Here is a 21,229-nt window from a genome sequence, read left to right as displayed (position 1 = left end):
CACATTTAAACTTCTGTAATTTCTAGATAAGGTATAGTGGATAAAACTCAGTTTTGAGTTCTAGGGCATAAATCTTTTCCATTGTCATTACCTACTTGTGTCAAACATTCTGCATAAAATTGATATTTACAAGCACTAATATCTACATAAAATTTGATCATTTTAATAAATTTCACTGAAGACTTCTAGAGACAGTTATCCCATATAACAAAATGTAGCTCTGAAAAGAGCATGAATTCTGTACTTAGATATATGGTGTGTATAATTAACCACAAAATTTAAAATGTTTTGAATATTCCACACATGCAATTCTGCTGCCACCCATCTAGCACTGCCACCTGGTATGGAGATGTATAAAATGCCTTAACTGTTAATTGGGGCCACTTCCTGAGAGGAGAGCAGCTGCCTTCTGTACATTCTAAGCAAATTCTGATCTGAGTAAGATTACAATTTCTATCAAAATTGTGTCATTTCTCATGGTTACCTAATACATTTAGGTCATGAAGTGTTTAAAAAAAAAAAAAAAAACCATGCTTCTAGACTCTTGAACAAATTTTTTTGGTCCAACCTTAGAGGCATTATTGCCAATACTGGCGCCTACGTTTTAGTTTATAAACCTAAATATAATTGTTAGGCTTCAACTTACTCTTCCTTGACTGTTTAACTCTGACACTTAATTCACAGTAGGCAATACATCATTCACGGGCTCATCTAATTGGTTGACTTAAGGTTAATTTAAATTCTGTCACATAAAGGTTATTTTCAGAGAGACTAGGAGAAATTATTCAATTGTAAAGACTTTAATAGCAAAATTCACAGTGACACAACTCCAGTTCATAAGTTTCCATCACAGGGAGCCTGGTCGGTAATTGTAAGCGGCCCGATCACCGCCTTCTTGACCAAACCTTTCCCTAAAAAAGAAAAGTTCCATTAGCACAAGAGGAGAACTCAATTGTGCAATATTCATACCTGCTCCTGGACTCCTTGCTTTCCTAGTCTTGCAGGTAGATTCACAGCAATCACATAAACCACTGAACGCAGGGTTATCCAGTAGTTCCCAGCTGAATAAACGATCAAGATGTTAACCTGGGTTTAAGGACATTTACCGAACAAGGCCATTTGTTTTTACCCGTGCTCTTTGACAAAATGGCAGGCCTTCTTTGTGTTGTCAAGACCATTGGGATCCCAAGCAACCATGGTGCAGTGGATGTAAACCTGAATGATAGATATCTTTAGACACTCACAGCCCACAAGTATATATATATAAAAATATAAAATGTACCTCCTGCTCAAGGCCAAATTTAAAGGCCTGAAGAGACAGTCGGATCTCTGATTCCGTCAGCCTGGGCTCAAATTTTGAGCGTGAAGCTTTGCTGTCAACAAGACACCTGCAAGGTTGAGGGAGNCCACATAGGAGTCAGGAGATGAAGTGTAAACCAGATCATTGGTGTAGTTCAGCTCATTGCCAGAAACCTGTCCAAAAAAAAAAAAAAAATATATAGTTAGTACAAAGAGGCTAAAAAAAATGCCTCTAGTCAACCAGTAATCTGCAATTCACCAGTCTCCTGAAGCCACAGTCATCAAGCTCCACACTGAAAAAGGCCTCTCTCAGGGTAAAGCTGGTGGGGAAGCAACTACCAAGACGGAACAGTGACGGATCAGCCTGGGATCTGCTGTCTGACCAAACCAGGGTCATGTAGTCTGGCCCACAATCCAGTTTTATATCTGCAAAGAAAAGATGAAAAAAAATTAAAAGATAGATAAGCTGTAAATGGACCATGTCTATAATCAAAACGTAATAATTACCTGCAGCAGCCAATCCAAAGGCCACCAGCCAGAAAAGAAGCCCACAACACCCAAAGGAAGCCATCATGACTGAATACTGAGCAGCTGTCCCTCCACTGGCTTTATTCTCTCCGACTGGTGAGGTTTAATCCAGTAAATGACTGTCACCTGTTGGCTTTCAGCAACAGTCACACCTGGAACTGTAACCTGTCTAATTGCAGCAGGGCTCCAACTTCCTCCTAGAGGATCCAAACAAATCACTTCATTGCAATGATAATAATAAACACACACTTATTGCTTTTGTAGTGTTGCAGATCCATGTGCGATATTATCACCTTCACAGATTTCTACTGTTGCTGGTGTGACCATTCTGCAGACACTAAATAGAAAGAAAGATGAGATACTGTTTCCAAACCTTTCTAGGGTGATTTATTGTGGCAAAAAATATTTCCAAACAAATCTGGTTTATATGACATTAATTATAAAGTTTGACTGCCTGCATACAACATCCTGCATCATTTAGCTTTATATATACTATTATATATATTATTAATATATTGAAGTAAGAAGAGATTGCTCACATGTTCATGAAGAAAACAAATATGAATAAAAATTTTTTTTTTTTTTTTTGAGAAGTCATTTTTAAGAAATTTGATTCCAGTTAATCAAACACAAATTGTAGAGTCCATACAATATAATTCTCAGGTCAGGTGTGTGGTTTCCTTATGATGAATATATTTCCAGATTATTGCGTCTCTTAATCATTAAATCCATAAGACGGAAAACAGACCTGGACATTTTTTCAAAAGATTTTTTTAAGCCAATGCTAAGCCTTCAGAGATGCACCCCACTGTTGGTTTTATTTTATGCCAAGGGCAAAAAACAGGATTTTCAAAAAGTTTGGAAATTTTAATATCTATGCCAAATTGCTCCAACTAAGCAGTGTCTCTTTGATTTGGATTTCTAACCTTATTGAAATAAAATATACTTATATATCCAAACTCAAAATGAAACTCATTTATTTAATGTAACCTGTGAAGGGATCTACAATACAGAGTAAGTTCAAGTCTAGGCATAACTGTCTTTTAAGTACAAATAGGGTCTAATTGTTGAATAGGTACATTTGCAAAGTTTGAAAGAGCTACTGTATATTGTCTGCAAATGAGGCACCACAGGTATCAAACTATTGTCAGCTAATCTAATAGTGGAAAACCAGACTGTGCAGAACTCCACACAGTAAAGCTATTTAAACAAAATGGATCCACAGCATCAGCATTGCTGTGCAGTTTTAAAAATGCATGTCGATTTTTCTTTCTTGGAAACATTTCAGGATTTTACAAGATGAAAATGGTGTCCTAAAAACAAAAAGGTTGAATATGGTGGTCAAAAGCTAATAACAGTGTTTGACAATTTGATTTGTACAAATATTTGTACAAAAGCAAAGCTCTTCATGGTTTATTCAGACATGAACTATATCATAACTTCAAATCTGTTCATTTATATAGTGCTAATTCACAACACGTCAACTCAAGACACTTAATAGAAACAATTCAACTAAAGATTGATTCAAAGTTGAAGGAAAACTAGTTGATTGCATCGACTCAAAGGCAATCCCTCACACCAAGCATGCTTGTAGCAACAGTGGAGAGGAAAAACTGCCTTAACAGGAAACCAGTAACTTCAAATCAGTATTCCATCTTATTTTAACCTTAGAAATCTTTAAACTTCCTACTTTTACCAAATAACTCCATAACTTAATCAAAATGTTTAGTATAAAAAGCTTGAGTCGAGTTAAAACCTGGAAGTCGACACCTTCATACTCCAGCACTGAATGTGATGTCTTAGCATGGCAAAACTGCACAATTAAGCAAATTTGCTGTAGTGCATTGGTATTGGCAGATTTGTTAAAGCTTTCCTCCCTATAGGCAATTCCATTTTTAGAAAAAAACCCACACTGCAGTTTGAAATTTCCATCATGTGTCAGTAACTCATTTAACTGAAATTCACACAGGGTGACAAGTTCTCAGGTATGCCAGTTTCAGTTATGGGTTGACCCAATAGTGCTAGTCAAGTGTGGCATTAGCCTCTGGTTCTGTGAAGGTCCAATAGAAGCCCATGTTACTTTGATACCAGCTATCTACCCCCTAGTTCCACACAAATTTCAAATCAGTAACTCATTAAAGTAGAGTTTGGTAGCTTCAGCAGCATAAATGGAAACTCCTAGTGGAAGATTAAATCCTGCTGAGAAGTTGCTCACTGCTTGTCACTTTGGATTTTAGAAACTGGTTTAAACGCATCGCAATGTCCAGGAATTGTTTTGTGCCTAGTCTGTGGGACCCAAATTTCAAAATGAAAGTCCTATAGAAACAGAAATTTTGACCACTGGGCAATGATTCAGCTTTGATCTAAAACTATGAAATAAAGGCTTCAACTTCATGTTTCATATTTTCTGAAATGGTTTCAAAGTTAAAACAAAAACAAAACAGGTTAGTTTAATGTGTCATGCCAAGTCTTAAAAAAAAAAAAAAAAAAATGATAAACACATGAGTCAAAATTATGAACATTTATTCCACAACTACAAATTTTTCTTTAAACAAAAAGTCCATAGAGGGTCTTTATCAAAGTCAGGTCCTCGTGTTTAAAGTCTCAGGAATCACAGCTCTGCCTGCAGACTAGAGTCAGCTTAGATGTAGACTTTCCTGAAAATAGAGGATGAAGTTAGTGACGCAAACGTTTAAATTTACTTTTTTTAAAAGCAAAACAAACTCAAGTTCTTACCAATAGGCCAGCTGCTGCAGTCTCTGGCAGCGAGGCATTTGTCATAGAGCCTGGCTGGTCGACTATAACGATGGGTCCCAACACAGAATTAAAATGCTTGCTGTGAGGCTCTGGACAGAAAACATTTAAAATACGCATTTGATCACTGCTGCACTTTAAGGAACAGAAAGGTCAAGGCAGCTGTACAAAGAAATGTTTTGTGCACACTGTATGCAAAATGAAAATGGGTTAATTAAAACCTACCCAAAGCAGCTGCTCTTTTGCGGCGTGGACCACAGGAAGTTTCACAGCAGTTGCAGAGAAAGCTCCGATTGGGGTCATCAAGTAGCTCCCAACTGATTAGTTTTTAGGTAAATTTGTTTAGGAACAGTCAAACAAAAACATCTTAATATATTTAGCTTAAAGCCAATTTACCTGCCATCTTTCACATGACAAGCCTTCTTGCGTTGATCAAATGAATCTGGATCCCAAACAATCAGATTGCAATGAATGTACACCTAAGGAACATAAGCATTAGTTCACTGTTGGGGAAAAAAAAATTTAAAGTGAAAGACCAGGTCAACTGGACTGACCTCTCCCATCCCAAACTTGAACGACTGAAGGTAGAGAACGATAGCAGATGAGTGGTACCGAGGAAGAAACAGGGCACTTCCCCTCTTACTTTCCAGAAGACACCTAGTAAACCCAAATGCAAGTCAACATCTAGTCCAGGATGCAATTTGAACAACATCGAACACCTACCCATGATTTACAACAAGAGGATAAATTTGGCTTCCAGGTTGCAGGTCTGGTGTAGAGGCTGCTACACACTCATCCATTAGCAATGTCAGAGGCTGATGAGACTTCTGTTCCACTGCTGCCCAGATTGGCATGAATGAGCCGATGGGAATCACATTAGTCTTTGAAATTTCTGTTAGTTGCTCTTTAAAAAGATTAAAACAAAACGCAAGTTAGACATCTAAAAATCTCTACAATTTTATAAGCAAAAGAAGAACGGACCATTCAGGAGTTCCATGTGGAAGACCAGCTTACTGTGTCCCTCGGAAACACCTGTACCAGGATCCAGGAACTGGGGAGCCTTTGCCTGTTCAGGTCTGAAATGGGCCAAGTTAAGCAGTTAAAATGTGCACTTTTTTTTTGGCACATTAAATTAAAATTGATCACCACTACCGTTTTTGGACACAGTTGATGGGGTAGGTGAAGATGGCTGGCTTTGGTTTGGCCTGTGGTCTGAAGCTCAGCCGGTTTTGGTAAATAATATGTTTTCCTTTCAGCTACAGAGAAGGAAACGTTTAGAAAAGATCAGAAAGCGTGCTGATAAATCATATAGATGCTTCTTACCTGTTTGGTAAACCTGCAGTCATAGAACTTGTAGTTAAAAGTTGCTTCTCCCTCTCCATTTGGAAGGACCTTCCATCCTGACGGCATGCAGCTTCCAAGGAAGAACCGAGCCGCATAAGGCACAAACTGGGGAGCTACTTTCCATGTGACTCGTACAGAGTCTTTTGCACAGACCACTTTAATACCTGCAGAAGGAGAAAAGAAAAAAAAAATCCAGGATTATTTCACTCAAACCCTCCACATAAATAATTTTCTTGACAGATGTGTCAGAAATACCTGGATCAGCAACAGCAGTGGCCAAAGCAGCCAGGAAAGCAACACCTAGACAGAAATGAGTTATCATGACTATAGGATCTCAACCACAACCAGACTGATGTGCTTTATACACCTTTCACTTAATTAGCTGAATAATCAACACCTGTGTGAAGGCCAGGTTGTCTGGGTGGTGCTGTGTTTACTGTCCTGGGATCAACTTAATTTAAAATGAATACATTGATAAATCTATAAATAAATAAACACAAACAATGACAAGCAACAAAAAAGTGCAGCAGTGTTTAGAGGTGTGCTTTTACAGGGATTGAAAACCATAAAAATATAAAATTTCACATGAAACCCTCTCACTTAAGTTATTTACAAGTAAAATAAAAATAATTTAAAAAAATACAAAAGTGGGTTATTTTACAAAGAACTATGAGTACAGTTTATTTCATACTGAATGACAACACTGACATAAACCTGAATGTTTATTATCTGACAAATAGGTACCACTTGATATAATAAAAATATGAAATTAGATTCAGGCTGTGTTTACAGGTTCTGTTGAGAAAATTTTGCTAAAAAGAAGCAAAATCTCAAAAATAAAAATTACATTAAGGTTTTATTTGTAAATAAAAATGTTAACTATTCAGCATTTCTATACAGAAAGACAGAGTAACTAAATTCAACTCATATAACCTGCCCTTAAAAATAAAATACAATTATTTCCTAGATGTTTAAAACGAATAAATTCTTCGCAATCCTAAAAACAAAATTTGGTTCTTATTCTTAATTGAAACATAAACTAAATCTCCTGATTTATCTCTGCTTATGATTTCAAAAACTTTTTTCTTCCATTTTCTTATTTATTATTATTATTTTTATTTTTTACTAATTCAATTTTAAGCTTCATTTTTTTTAGGTTATCTTCTTATTAAATATGGCTTTGAACAAATGATACACTCTGCAATGAACTCTACTTTTCTGTTATCACTAGGTGTGATATATATCCAAATACTATATTTACATTGTATATAATTATGTTTTTTTTTATTGTATGTTTTACTTTGATCAAGTAAAAATATAGAAAAACTTCAAGAAGCTTAGATGTTTAGATCTTTACTGAGAAAAAAGATCACTGAGTTAATTAACTATGTTTTATTAACTAAAATAACAATAATAATAACGATTATACTACTACTAATAATAAAAATAATATTAAAAGTGTTAATAGTAGTCACATACATACGTATGCCTGTCTATTGTAGGGTTTAATGCAGCGGAACCATTGTGCCGGGGTTAGGCGACAACCCGACACGGTTACGGTGTTGGTCTGCTATACAGGAAGTAGAGTAAAGTTAGCTTGACGAGCAGGTTTCAACGCGTTTATTTGCCAATTGTTTTGTTCAGTTTTGAAGTTAATTCTCTTTCTAGTAGAAATATAATTGTTCTTCAACATGCTGATCAAAGTTAAGGTAAGAAATTTGTTATTGGGGCTTAACTTCGTTAATGTTCGCTAACTGTTCCCGGTTTATTATTCTTCGGGGATATGTCCAGTCCAATACTCAGGGGTTTTATTTAATCATCTGCTCAGGAGAATGAAACAATACTTAAGTTTATGCTAAGGACGGTTATTTAATCATTTAGCTGTTTAATATGGTACTTGCAAACTGTTAAACATATATATATTTATTGGTCCAGATGTTAAACTGGCGCAGTTTATGTGATAGGCGGCCGACAGATATGTTAAAAGTTTACGTGTTTATTGTTAAGGCATATTTTTTTTCTTTCAAAATGTTTTATATGGATTCATCATAGTTTATTACCAATTTTCAAGGGATATGATATGAGTACGTTATGTATGCTTTATAAAGCTGGCAGTGGGTTTCTCAATATTCAAAGCATTTAATGTTTTATTAGTAAACATACGTTACTTACTAATATATATAGTTTTATCAATCGTCACAAAACAGCTAACTCAGCCTTTTATTATAAAAAGCTGCTTGCTTAAATTCTGTCTACGTTTTTATATCCAATTATAATTCCAGCTTTTCTTATAAGCTGCTAAAAATCACAGTGATGTTCTATGTTAGGTTGAATCCCTTTCAAATGCTTTTTGTTTAACTAGAAGCCTGTTTGTTGGGGATGGTTCATTCTCACTTATGCTGCTGATGTTTTCCTGTTTAGACCCTAACTGGAAAGGAAATAGAGATTGACATCGAGCCCACAGACAAGGTGAACCTCTTAAAGTGAAGTACAGTTTTAACTATTCAGTAAAGTTTGATTCCATTGCTCTAAAATGTTGTCTTTATGTGCTTTGACATCAAGGTGGAGCGAATTAAGGAAAGGGTTGAGGAAAAGGAAGGGATCCCTCCTCAGCAACAGAGGCTCATCTACAGCGGGAAACAGATGTGAGTTATTTCACTTTGTCTTTTTAAGATTAATCCCTGTGTGTCCTTCTTTAAAACCAGACCTCCCTCCTCCTCCTGTCTTTAGGAACGATGAGAAGACAGCTGCAGACTACAAGATCCAGGGTGGATCGGTGCTCCATCTTGTGTTGGCGTTAAGAGGCGGATCAGAAACCCACAGCTGCTGCATACGCCTCTCCCCATCCTTATGAGTTGCTGCTGACCTGAGGCCTGCTGAGTGCCAACATGACGGCATTCATAACAGTGTTAGAGCTAATTAGGCCACTGCTACCAAGAAAAAATACATTTAAAACGTCAAAAATGAGAAATGGACGCTCAAATACACATGTAGATTTGTTTTGTGTTATTCTACACTGTTTTACTTGGGTTTGAATAGTTGTGGCACCACAGTTTGAAGCCTGTATGAACTTTGTTTGGGATTAAAGGTGAAAGTTGAGCTCTAATGTTTCCCCTCTCTGAATAAAATGACCACCAGACAACAGAATAAGTCACTCCTGAGAATTTCCTTTATTAGAAAACAGCAAAAGACAGAATATTCAAAGACAATCGATAATATCCGCACCCTTTGGAGCGGAGTCGTGTGATCTGAATGTTTTGTAAAAGCAGAGAACATGAAATGAATCACTGAGTTAACATCGACACGCTGGTTTAAGCTCGACGTGTTTTTCGCAGCGCTTTATTCTCCAAGTGGTTGAAGTTTCCATACAGTTAAGACTCTTCATTGTGCTTCAACATTTATTATCCAAAATATACATCTGGTAGGCAGCAATGTGCCTAAATTTCTTCTTTTTACTGTACATAGTCTTCATAAATAAATGTTTGAATCATCTGTAAACAATAGATCATTTAAAACATCTAGGAGAGGTGTTGCTTGTATAGGAGTCAAACAAACTAAATCTTGGCCTCTGAAGGAAGGATGTTTAAAAGAAAAGAAAAAAAGAAGGATAAAAGGCACAGGGGGAATGGTCAGGAAAAACCTGGATTACTGGCAAACTCTGAGATAAGTAAAGGCAACTTATATGGTTGTGTTTAAATGTATGCTCATATTTTAATTAAATAAAAACTTCAGTAGTGGTTAAAGGCTTATCTATTAGTGTCTGCTTACAAAACAGTGCAAAAAGCAAATATGTATATATATCCTTACTTAGAGAGAAGTTGCCATAGAAAGCCAGAAATAAGTGGAGTGAAACACTGAATGTAGTAGCGGCTTTTCAATAAAGGTTGGACTTGAATGGTGGGTCTTAATAGTAAAAGAAAGAAAAAGTTTTTTTAAAACCTACCGTAAATGTATAGTGGAGGATGTTCTTTTTCCAGGTGGATCATCAAAATAAGTGGTCCTCCTAACTGTCAATCATTCTGGTGATATGTTTACATAAGGCCGTCCTATGTCTTAGTCCTTCATTTTCACTTACTGGTGGTGAGTCTGACAGTGGAAAAATTGCAAATCTTCTGTTGGAAAGTAAGCTTGTATGAGCGATGCAAGCAGCAACTTTTAAACGGAGCGTGCACGAGGAGAAATGGGCTCGTGCACGCTCTCACACATGTTCAATAGGCGTTCCCTCTCGGGAGCAGGTACAGAGTTGTGCATGTGCATTTTTTTTTTAAAGGTAGAGAGGGCAGGTCTTTTAGAAAATTGTGAAAATCCTCCACTATACCTTTAAATTCCAGCTAGATAAAACCTGAATTGTTTTTAATTTTATAACTTAAAAAAATATTGGTATTTCAGAACCAGATGCATCAAAAACGACTACAGACATAAGTACTAAATATTAAAACAAGTTCTGGACCTCAATCACTTGATAAACAACAAGATTCGTTTTTTTTTAGCCAGATATTTATGACTAAAATGTAAAAAGGAAAGCAATTGTTTTTTGTTTGATATGAGCTAAAATATATAAAGGGTTAAAAAATGTTCAGATCGACATAAGAACTTTGGTCGTAAGTTTTATTTTACACTGAAAATAATCAGGTAGTGTCTTTGTTGTATAAATCTTGTTTAATTAATGCTTAATTTAAAAAAAACTGCATGTTAAGAGTAACGAGGAAACATGTTAAAGGAAAAGGAATAGATGTGGATACTCCTGTGTTCTGTCAGAACCTCATTTACACTAATCAGAACCAACCTGGGCTTTTCTACCTGAGGTTTAATGATTACAACCTCAGCATCTCATTTTTAATTACTCCTGTTTTTAAAATTAGCTTTCTGAACTTCATTCTCAGCATTTTAATTTTGTTTTAATGTCACTTTTCTTGCGTTTTTTTTTTTTACAAGTTTTTCAACAAATATTTAACTTACTTTCAAAATATTTCCCCTCTCTCTCACCATTTTTAGCTTGTCCTTCTTTTTTGCTTAATTTATTTTCTTCAAAGTGACTAACACTGAGGTAAAAAAAAAAACTCCCTGCAAACATAGTGATCATTTCATTTTAAATACCCCACCCTTTCATATAAAATCAGCAAACCTGTTTTCTTTAGTTTTCTTTACCTGTCAGGTGTAAAAAACAAACAAAACCCAACTCCTTTAGTTAGTCCGTGGATTCCATATTATCAGATATAGAAAACAAAAACAAAAAACACCTAACTAGACTCAGACAGACGCTTCCTTTCAGAGTCCAGCAGCACTGATTCCTGGGAAGGAATCCACCTGAACTGTATCCTGGACGACCGAGCCAAGGCTGGTGTAGGAGACACGGATCCTCATCTTTAGATTTACCTGAAACATCAGCAACAATTTATTACACATTAATTCTTCAGCTCTGATCACAGTAAACAGCTACATGGTTCCTAAAGAGCACTGGGGCAGTTCACCGCATCCTACCTCAGCTCAGCTATAAAATCTGACCACTCCTGTTTTAGTCAATTAGGAGCTTAATATTGAATTCCAAGTCAACAAGATAATGTTTTAGCCTTATAAGGTACTGATCGAAACAATTTAAGTTAAATGGAAGCTCGTCTGTACGTGGATTACTTAACAACAAACTGCTTCATGTAGTGACATGGTGGGGAATTTAAAGAGAACTCAGCCCAGACATCAGAGGATGACATCTGAGTCACCCCGAGTTCAAGATGTCTAATGGTGTCATGTTTATCTCTTTGGTTATCTGCAAGTATAACTGGCCTGGGAATGCCGGCTCCAATCACATCTGTCCATGGCAACACTGCATTATGCGAAACAGTATGAACAGAATCAAACAACCCTTTTCTCTAAACAACAGGACAAAAAGCAGCATTTTCACTCACTGATAAAAGTAATACAGGGTTTCCAACATATATTGCTGATAGCTTTTCTATTCTATGAACCCACCTTGTTCGGGTTGTTGAGGACCACCAGCTGGGTCAGTTTAGCTGCACCCTTCGCAGGAAGAGAGTCTCTGCTGGGGGCCTTCATTTGTAGCTGCACACTCTGGAGGAAAGAAAAGAATGCTGTGAAGGGGAAGCTTTGCAGTAATCATGCTGTTTAGTTTGATTCTACAGGAGTGTAGAAGGATTCCAGAAAATTGTTAGCACAAACCTGAGATAGTACCTTTGAAATTTTAATGGTCTTTAACAGACAAAATAAGGGTAATAAACATGTTTCAGTAGCTGGTTTTCTAACTGTAAACACGACAAATAGTAACAGAAATGAAGGTTTGACGTCGGATACCAGAATGGGGTCATGTTTTAACTAAGGATCTCGCTGAAAGTCAGAAAACCAGTGGGATTCGTTCATGGTTGTAGGAAGGGACCGGGCTAACAGCTCTGCTAGCATTCCAATCCAACAACAGTGCCTTTCTCAGCCTTCTGTACACAAACGGACCAAACCCACCAAATAGAGACGCTTCAGGAACAGTGTAGTTTGGTGATGATTATAAGCATGGGGGAGAATTTCAATTAATAGCTTCTCTGGACTCTCTCACTGTCAGAGTTAGAAATGACTCGTTCTGTTTAGATTTACTGACTAGGAACTTGAAAGCCGTGACCTCAGGGTAGGAAGGTAATAATGGATCCAGAAGCAAAAATAAATGCAAACAAATAAAAAATGGTATTGATGAACATCCATATTGTCCGAAACACTGCGTTTTAGGGAACATTTCAGTAGCTGAGATTCTAACCATTTTAATTACAAATCTCTGGTGCTGGGATTTCTCTGAATTTTGCAGCTTTTTCAATGAATCCCATAGATGATTATCCATAGCTGCTTACTATTTCCGATAAGACTGTAATGCATTCCTAAACAAAAGTAGCATCTCTTAGGTTCCTTGTAAGACTTTTCTCCCCATTTTGGATGAAACAACTTGACAGTTTTTCATGGTTTCAGGGTCTGCTGCTCCAAACGGATCTTTCTACAATGAAATGTGACTTTTAACTATGCCTGCTATTAGCAGTAATATCATCTCTACTTTTCACACCTTTCTTTTCTCACTTAATACAGTTTTTTTCTTCAAAGAATGTTCTTTTGATGTATCTCTAAAAAACTTTCAGGGCCAAACCAATTTGAATCATCCAGAGAATCTGAATAATCTGATCTCTGGAACCGAAGGAGAGATTATACAGTAAAACCAGGACAAACTGGAAAAAAAGCCTGCTTTATTTTTCAATACAATCAGACATTTGAATGTTTAATTAATTCAACTTGAGAAAAGTTTGTCAAATGGAGGAAGAGCTACCAACATGCCCAGGTTTTCCTCCTCCAAACGATCTGAATGAATGAAAAACAAACAAACAAAAAAACAATACCTGTCCTTCAACCTTTGGAAGTTCCTCCTGAAATGCACCAGAATAAAATGGCTGACTTCTCTAACCAGCAATCATTCAACTTAGCAGACATTTGGACACATCTAAAGTGGCTCTAAAACACCCAGAAATCTATAATAATGTTCTTTGGAAAGATGAGCCTAACAACCAGTTATTTGGACACCAGAAGAAGGGAAATGTTTGGCATAAACTAAATACAGCATTCCAGAAAGCTAACCTTGCTCCAACTGTAAAGCATGGAGGTGGAAGTGTGATGCTTTGATGACGTTTGGCTACAGCAGGACCTATCTGGCTCACCAGAGATCACCAGAGAATCCTGGGCTGAGTCAAAGCCTGCCTCTTTATCTTATTGGTATGCTGTAGGCTGACATGAAACAGGCTGCAAGAAAACCATGTAGGGCTGCGGCTATTTTTATTAATCTATTTTACTAATCTGTTGATTATATTTTTGATTAACCAATTGAAAAATACTTTATTAATCCAAAAGCTAAATTAAATGTTGCAGCAACTAATTTATTTTTATTTTTATTGAGTTTCTGTAGGTGTTGATAACTGTAGGTGGGAAGGATCTTATGTATCGGTCTGTCTTGCACTTAAAAGGCTTCTCCAGATCTGGTGACAGCTCCTTAAAGAAGATTTTATACAGAATTTAAACAAAATGAAGCTAAAACTTTGCCACTGAGGTGATTCTGGACAGATCTTACTCTGTATTTAAAAAGGTTTTCATCTTAAATACAACATGTTTATATATTTTCTTACAATCTTGGTATAATTACTGCTCTAAATTAGTTGCTTTTTCAGATAATGGCCTGTGTTAACTCTGTATACTTTAACCATTTGATTGCTAAATGAGTTGATTATTTCAACAATCGATTAAGTACGATTATTCCGATGATTCGCTTCAGCCCTAAACCCATCAAACAGCCGGAGAAACCTCTCCTCAGCCACAGACACAGATAGAAGGATGCGTCTCACTAAACTTATTCCAAGCAAATGATGTAGTTCTAGATATTGAGGGGAGAATGTCCACTAATAAACAAAACAAGGTTGTTTTGCCTTCATAGGTCTTTTTGGATGTTGTTTTTTTAAAGAGATAAAACAAAAACCTAAATAAAAAAGCGAGTATTTTATATCATAATCCTTTTTAAACATTATTTCATGAAATCATTGTCTCATGAATGATTTTACCCTGTCTCCCACCAGCGTTGTTGATCATCTTACTAAGACGTTTCTTTCCAATAACTTAAAACCTACTTTCCATCTAGCAATGTCTCTCACTCTATTGTGCGTTTAGCAGTGGGGGGGTTAGCGCAGGAAAATGTTTCTTACAGACCTTGGGTACTGCAGCCTGAAGGGTGAAGCTGCTGATGTCCGAGTCAGTGGAGTTGGAGGCGGTGAGCATGACCGTCAGGCCGGAGTCTGACTGCTGCTCACAGCTTATGGTCAGAGTCACACCATTTTTATCATACACGGTCATAGCAGGAGCTGAGGAGAGCAGAGAGCATTCAAAACATGCTACAAGCACAGACATAGGTTTATATTTAAGAATTACATCCATTCTGATAAACAGTCATATAGGATTTGTCTAAAAGGGACGACAGTCTGCATTCGAAGGACTGACCTGGTGTCAAAGGAGTGGGCTCCAATCCACCCAACAAATCCAGGAGGTCCCCTCCAGCACTGCCGGTGGCAGTGATGGGAGCTGATGATGTGATACTTATCAACGAGCTGGGCGCCAAAGGCTCCTGAGAACCACCCAGCAAGTCCAAGAGGTCAACCACCTGGCAATAAAACACAACAAGGAGCATAGAGCTAAGAAAATACATATCTGATGTATTCTCAGTAAAAATAGAACAAAACCTGCCAGACGGTACAGTTGGAGGAGGAACATAAATAACAGAATCTACGTCCAAAAAAAAGAAACTCTTTTTTTTTTTTTTTTATGGAGCTGAAAACATTTTATACTGATGAGAGAATTTAAAACAGAATAATAAAAATGTTTGCATGTTTTCTCTGCGTCTGTGAATCTTTTGCTCATTTGGCTTTCTTATAGAAACACATATCAGAAAACGAAACAACGTTGAAATACAGAAAGTGAAATTAAAATACAAAGCTTTTTTATTTTTCTGTCGAAAAGGGATAAGCAAAACTTTCCAACTAATTTGAAGGGGGTTTTACTTTGGTTTCTGTTTTAGATTCATTTTTATTTTATTTTATTTCTTGTATTTGAAATGCAAAATGAAAGTTTAATTGTTTTCAAAAATTCAACCACCTGTTTTTGATACAGGAAAAGTTAAACCTTTGCATTTTTACTTAAACTTTGTTTTTAAAAAAAAAGCAAAAATCCAATAGCCCATATTTTGTTTGTTTTCTATTTTTCTTTTTTGAAGCAACATTAAATGATCAAAACATAGCCTGACCGCTCTATTATAAAACCTCCTGTTGACAATCAAAATAAAAAACCGGAACAGAACAAATAAAATTAGAAAGAAGTCTAAAAGTCTAATACTTGGCCAGCTGGTTGCTGTGGCTGAGCCGCCTCTTCCTGTTTGACTTTGCCAGGTTGCGTCTCCTTAATGGTTTCCTCGCTAACTTCCCCGTTGGTCTGACCCAGAGAGTTTTTCTGGATCACAGGCATTCTCTCCAGCACAGCTGCTCTGTGGGGAAAAAAGCATTAAAACTCAGTCAAATTTAACAACATAGTATTTATGGTTAATCAGTAAATTGTAAAAGTGAAACATTGAAGACTGAATTAAACACAATTGAAGTTGCATTTCCCAACTTAGAAAACCAGAGATATGTGCTTGCTGATTTCTACTAGCCATCCAAACTACTACCGGTAATCCATCCCTCTGTATTTTGTTCTATATAACAGCTAAAGCAAAGTCTGCTGAGTATCTCAAGATAAACAAAAGTCATGTATTGAAATCACTAAATAATCCAATTAAACTTCTTCTATAATTCAAACTTCTTAAGAGGTTACAAAAGAAGTGCAATAGTGAGATTAGTTTTTTTTTCATCTTTGCTCTTTAAAAAGTAACATTTTAAGTCAAAGGAATGTTGTCTTTTCAGTTTAATTCTCAGTTAAACAGATAACTAGCTGCTCACCTTTTTATTAGTAAAATAATGCTGCATTTAGTACAGTTTTGTGCCTGTAAATGGACAAGTTATTTACATTTAACACAAAATTTTATTGTAGTACAAAATCTTAAAATTAATAACATGCAGAGCTGTACGATGGAACTACACCTGGATGTACTGATTGTGGAAGATTTACCATAAAAAAGGAATAAAAAGAAAAAGACACAGGGTATAGGAGTGGAGACAGCGTAGGCTGGGAGTCGACATGCTGGAGGTCATTTCTCTTTTATTTGGTCCAAACAAACAGGAATGCACGCTTTGTTTTAAGTGTAGCTTCTGTGATTGATTACAGCGAAAATCAAATAGGTACATTACTCTTGGTCTTAAATATTTTTTCAAGTTAATATTATTTTAGTAACAGATCAAAACTGAGGAATTAAGTCAAATAATCAGGTCATCAGCAGGTCTCTGGAGAGCCCGACTGCATACTGAGGAGTTAATGAAGCAATTTGATTCAATTTTAATGTGTGGAAGAAAAGACACATCTAAAAGGTGCAGGATCACCCTCCTTTAGAGGAATAGAGGAACCACAGACAGCGTGGGTATACGCTATCATACTGGGTCATTAAAAACATGTTAAATTTCTCTGATTTAGGATCAGAGCGGTCCTGGTTTTATCACCAATAATCTGACCCTATTGAAGGGGGAAAATCAGGGCAGAAATCTGCTTAAATATCTTGAATGAACATTTAGAAGAAATAATGTGTAGCCTGCTTGCTGCACATTATTTCAGGTCAGAATTCCCTACTTTTTCTGACTCAGATTTCCATTGGTTTTGGGTATATTGGGGGAGATTCTCAGTTATCCAGCTCATAGCTGTTTCAAAAAAGTAAAAAAAAATAAATAAAAAAATCAACTGGACTTTGCTTCCAAGTTTGAAGACGTTTTGCTTCCCATCCAGGAAGCTATTTCAGTTCAAAATGTCAGAATTAGGGTTGAGTTGAGCTCAGGTTTAGTTGGGGAGAGTCATTACGGGCATTTTTTTTCTTATTTTTTTTACTTTTTTGAAACATTGTTTAGGGTTTTTTTTGTACCTTACTGTGTACTTCAATTAAAAATGGAAAAATAAACCCTGAATCGACACAATTTTTCAACAGTGATTACATTTTTACTATTATTCAGAATTAGAATAGTCATAATCGGCAAAAAAAAAGCAGTGATTGAATAGATATAAAATAAATGTCATATTTATCCAGAAGGCTTAAAAAGCCAGAATAAAGTCCAAACCTTAGAAAACCTCATGTGAGGTAAAGTTAGTTAGTTGTTCAACATAACAAACACATAAGAAAGAAAAACATAATGCTTATCTCTCCCAGACAGAGGTGGGCAGTAGCTAGTTACATTTACTAAAGTAATTCTTAGAAAAAAAAATGTTTTATTAGTTTTACTTTACTGTATTTTTTACTTTTACTAAAGCAATAATCGTATGAAGTTACATGAGTAACATTTCTGCTCAATCTACAGCCCATTAGTTAAAGTTGCCTATGCCTTCCTGACATATATGCAGTATTGTAAAGATTTGAAACCACATTTTTTTTCTGCAATGAATTTGTGACTTTGGAATCATTATTTATTTATCTACCATAATTTTCGGACTAGAAGCTGCGACCTTTTCCCCATTTTTCGACCTTGCGGCTTATATAACAATGCGGCTTATCTATGGACTTTTACAGCTAACGGCCACTAGGGTAATACCTAAATCTATGGATTTTACCATCCACCATGTTGACGTCACATTTACTTTAACACACAAGTACGGTAGCCGCGCGCACTGGAATGCGGAGGTCCTCGGGAAGCAGACTTCTACCGCGAGTGGTACGAGACAGAACGACAGCGAGAAAGATGGACATTGCGAGCGCAAGACAGTTTGTGTTAAACATAAAAAAACCTGTGTCTTATAGTCCGGTGCGGCTTGTATATGTACAAATCATGCAATTTAGCTTCTGCGGCTTATATTCAGGTGCGGCTTATAGTCCGAAAATTACGGTATATTTATTGAATAGCTTGAAATACCAGACTTTGACATAACTGGATGAGTTTATCATTTAAATATGAAAGCAGCATTAAATACTTGACTAGCCGTCTTTACAGATTATTTTTTACTATTACATGAGTCATTTCTTGGATGAATACTTTTTCACTCCTACTTGGTGCAAAATGTTTGGTTACTTTTACCCACCTCTGCTCCCATCCTACCTCATGTGGTCATATTTTTTGAAGAGTGCGTTGTATTCAACCGCCCTCTGCTGGAGCTCCACATCTATGCAGCTGCCGTAGATGCTGACGATGCTTCGGATGCGGCTGCAGGAGGAGAGTGGCAGTCATGGGGGAGAAAGAGCAGAGCTATTGTTTAGGCAGATGTTGAGTTACTCTGGGCTGATGGTGGACTTCATATGATTCTGCTGCACTCTGCAACGCTAGTGACAAAAAAAGGTTGTTTTCTTACTCCACATTATCTGTGATGCGTGTGCTCAGTTTCATGGTGGCGGTGAGCGCAAAGCCCCGGGTCGTTGGAGTGGACATGTGTGACTGTAAAACTATCTCTAAAGCATCCAGGACGTCATCCTCTGTGGCCTGAGGAAGAGGCAAATAAGAAACAACTTAATAAGAACTGTTCTGTAATTAACATACAAAACATATAATTTTAGTTAAGTTTTAAAGCAAATAAAAAAAGGATATTTCAATATTGTTTTCCTTTTAAATCTTTGGAAGTTAATCACATTTTAATCTATGGATAATTGGAAAAATAAACATTGTTTCTATGACAGCAATTAGCGTTTTTCTGATTAAAGATTTAAGTCCTGTGATATCATGATTCTATCATCTGCAATACTTTACCTGCACAGCTTCTGTCTCCTGACACTCTCCTTTCAGCAGCAGGTCTCCATACTCTCCTATACACCAGCAGGCCACCTGCACCAGAGGTTGCTGTGCACACAAATGTTCTTATAAGAATTTCATTGGAACCACAGAAGGAAAACAGTTTGAAGCAAAAATCCTCCCAAAATTCACAGACAGTTATCGTGTTAGAAGCTGATCAACTCTGCCGATCCACACATGGCAGCACACCTTACTGCTTTTCAAACACCAATCTGTTTCCATCTGACGGTTTAGGACTCAGACCTAAAGTTTAGCTGGAATAATATAATCTGACCTACAGACCTGAGAGATGTCGGTGAGCAGCGCCCGGTAGAGCTTGTGGACGGTGTAACAGTGCAGCTCTGAGGTGTTGGTGATGAGCTGAATCAGGTTAGGCACAGTTTCATCTCTGACATCGCCCCCTGCCTGTATGGGTAGAAATTACACAAATCCGTTCAAACGTAAAATGTGCTGGATCGTTTTAGCTTAGAGGCTGGTCCAGCATTCATCAGACATTGTTCTTCCAGACATATTGTCAATAATATTCCCTTCAAAAGAAAGGTTAAAAAGAAATCTTGCAAATGACCCTTAGTTACGACAGACATAGAGAGGACACAAAAATTGTGAAAAGAAAAAAAAGGCTATGCCTGTCCCCAGAATATGTAACAATCATAGTGGAACACAGGAGTGGGGGAATCATGCTGTGTGAGTACCACTCTTCTACAGGACTAGAGAATGCAGATAAATGCATGGAAAAAGGCTGAGCCTAAGGGCCAGCAGAGCTTTTGATACGTCCTGTAAAATCCTACTGATTCACTGAAGTTTGTAGTGGTTAGACAACAAGGCTCTGTAAGTGTTACTACATCAAGTCCTCCAACAGAACTAGAAGGAGGAAACTTGATGAGAGGCAGCAGGGTAGGTGTGCACTTACCGTGGTGAGAACATGCAGGATGGTGTCAATGTGCCAGCGTTTGGAGGGTGCATACCTGACAGAAACACACACAGCAGGCTGAGCAGTGGGGAGACAAGCACTGAATCTGTCTCTGCTTTGTTGATGCTTTAATAAGTGCTGTGCAGTAAAGACACAGAAGGCTTTCACTGTCACAGAGTCTGTCTGACTGTACTGTCACTGAGCGAGCCGTTGGGATCAGTAAACTGTAAAGCACAATAACCGGCCCACTTTTGCTCCAAACCCCACCCCTAAAAACATGTTTAATCTATCTGCATGTATGATGTAAAGTATCTGTGCTGGCACGCGTACAATAAGGCAGCAATAAATGAGTCATTACAAAGCTTATTTTATAGATGAACTGGAATCTACCAAAGATTCTTTGAAAATGGCCACCTACCTTTCGGCGGCGTTAAATATGCCGCTGGCAGCTTGAGCCCTGAGATCTGGAGGGCAGGAGGAGAGGAAGATGAGCAGTTCCTTCATCATAGAACGGATGTTGGAGGCTGACACCAAAGCCAAGGATAGCTCCAAAGCCCGCCTACATGGATGGGAGCGGAGGATCAAAGGTGCTAATTAATCCAGCCCTCACTGACATTAAAAGAAACATCTTTAAATATTTATTTCTGAGGTTCATCTCTTAATGTGATGATTTAGGGACACTTTGAAGGTTTATATGTTCATTCAATGAAGGCTGAATAAAATAAAATAAAAACTTTTGGTACTAATGCACAACCTTTCCCGTTAACAATAAGGTTAACAATAAAAAAAGGGTATTTTTTTGCTCCAGCCAAGTGGCCTAACAGCCTTTATACTACCAGAATGTAAAATGTTTCCTATTGTATGAATATGTATGTGACAAACTCCTAGTATGTACATAGTTTTGTTCTTAATGCATGTTGTTCCGCTCTTCCTCTTTCCCTGAAAAAAAAAACAATAAAATATAAATGAAAATGGA

At 37.0% G+C, this 21,229-nt stretch overlaps 3 protein-coding genes across 3 annotated transcripts in view; 1 reads left to right on the top strand and 2 right to left on the bottom strand.

The window, feature by feature from the left end:
- Positions 1-822: 822 nt before the first annotated feature.
- On the bottom strand, positions 823-6,247 carry LOC107087712 (zona pellucida sperm-binding protein 3-like). Its single transcript, XM_015379435.1, has 9 exons — positions 6,181-6,247; positions 5,905-6,089; positions 5,734-5,837; positions 5,563-5,657; positions 5,305-5,485; positions 5,136-5,238; positions 1,130-1,215; positions 970-1,061; positions 823-911 (listed from the first exon to the last, which is right to left on the bottom strand). Exons 1-9 carry the CDS (start codon positions 6,245-6,247, stop codon positions 835-837), a joined length of 990 nt encoding a protein of 329 aa, XP_015234921.1. The 3' UTR covers positions 823-834.
- A 1,222-nt stretch (positions 6,248-7,469) lies between these two features.
- LOC107087707 (NEDD8-like) lies at positions 7,470-9,234 on the top strand. The gene is made up of 4 exons (XM_015379431.1): positions 7,470-7,634; positions 8,347-8,394; positions 8,488-8,570; positions 8,656-9,234. Exons 1-4 carry the CDS (start codon positions 7,617-7,619, stop codon positions 8,777-8,779), a joined length of 273 nt encoding a protein of 90 aa, XP_015234917.1. The 5' UTR covers positions 7,470-7,616; the 3' UTR covers positions 8,780-9,234.
- A 966-nt stretch (positions 9,235-10,200) lies between these two features.
- Positions 10,201-21,229, bottom strand: part of LOC107087706 (AP-1 complex subunit gamma-1-like) — a 22,494-nt gene continuing 11,465 nt past the window's right edge. The window contains exons 12-22 of the mRNA XM_015379430.1: positions 20,672-20,812; positions 20,254-20,308; positions 19,626-19,748; positions 19,302-19,391; positions 18,910-19,037; positions 18,660-18,764; positions 15,832-15,979; positions 14,944-15,103; positions 14,656-14,807; positions 11,893-11,991; positions 10,201-11,301 (exon numbers count right to left, since the gene is read on the bottom strand). Coding sequence (XP_015234916.1) covers positions 11,194-11,301; positions 11,893-11,991; positions 14,656-14,807; positions 14,944-15,103; positions 15,832-15,979; positions 18,660-18,764; positions 18,910-19,037; positions 19,302-19,391; positions 19,626-19,748; positions 20,254-20,308; positions 20,672-20,812 — 1,309 coding nt within the window. The 3' untranslated portion in view covers positions 10,201-11,193. The remainder of the gene's footprint in view (positions 11,302-11,892; positions 11,992-14,655; positions 14,808-14,943; positions 15,104-15,831; positions 15,980-18,659; positions 18,765-18,909; positions 19,038-19,301; positions 19,392-19,625; positions 19,749-20,253; positions 20,309-20,671; positions 20,813-21,229) is intronic.

The sequence above is a fragment of the Cyprinodon variegatus genome, unplaced genomic scaffold, assembly GCF_000732505.1.
Source record: "Cyprinodon variegatus isolate N-32 unplaced genomic scaffold, C_variegatus-1.0 Scaffold192, whole genome shotgun sequence".
Lineage (NCBI taxonomy): Eukaryota > Metazoa > Chordata > Actinopteri > Cyprinodontiformes > Cyprinodontidae > Cyprinodon > Cyprinodon variegatus.
This window is presented reverse-complemented; position numbering and strand designations above follow the sequence as displayed.

Excerpts from the sequence above, each read along its gene's own strand:
- LOC107087712 (XM_015379435.1), bottom strand. The coding sequence starts at position 6,247 with ATGATAACTCATTTCTGTCTAGGTGTTGCTTTCCTGGCTGCTTTGGCC. Across the intron at positions 5,486-5,562 it reads CCACATGGAACTCCTGAATG|AGCAACTAACAGAAATTTCA; the intron begins GTCCGTTCTTCT and ends ATCTTTTTAAAG. Across the intron at positions 1,062-1,129 it reads CATTTTGTCAAAGAGCACGG|CTGGGAACTACTGGATAACC; the intron begins GTAAAAACAAAT and ends TCGTTTATTCAG.
- LOC107087707 (XM_015379431.1), top strand. Across the intron at positions 8,395-8,487 it reads ACATCGAGCCCACAGACAAG|GTGGAGCGAATTAAGGAAAG; the intron begins GTGAACCTCTTA and ends TTTGACATCAAG. Across the intron at positions 8,571-8,655 it reads ATCTACAGCGGGAAACAGAT|GAACGATGAGAAGACAGCTG; the intron begins GTGAGTTATTTC and ends TCCTGTCTTTAG.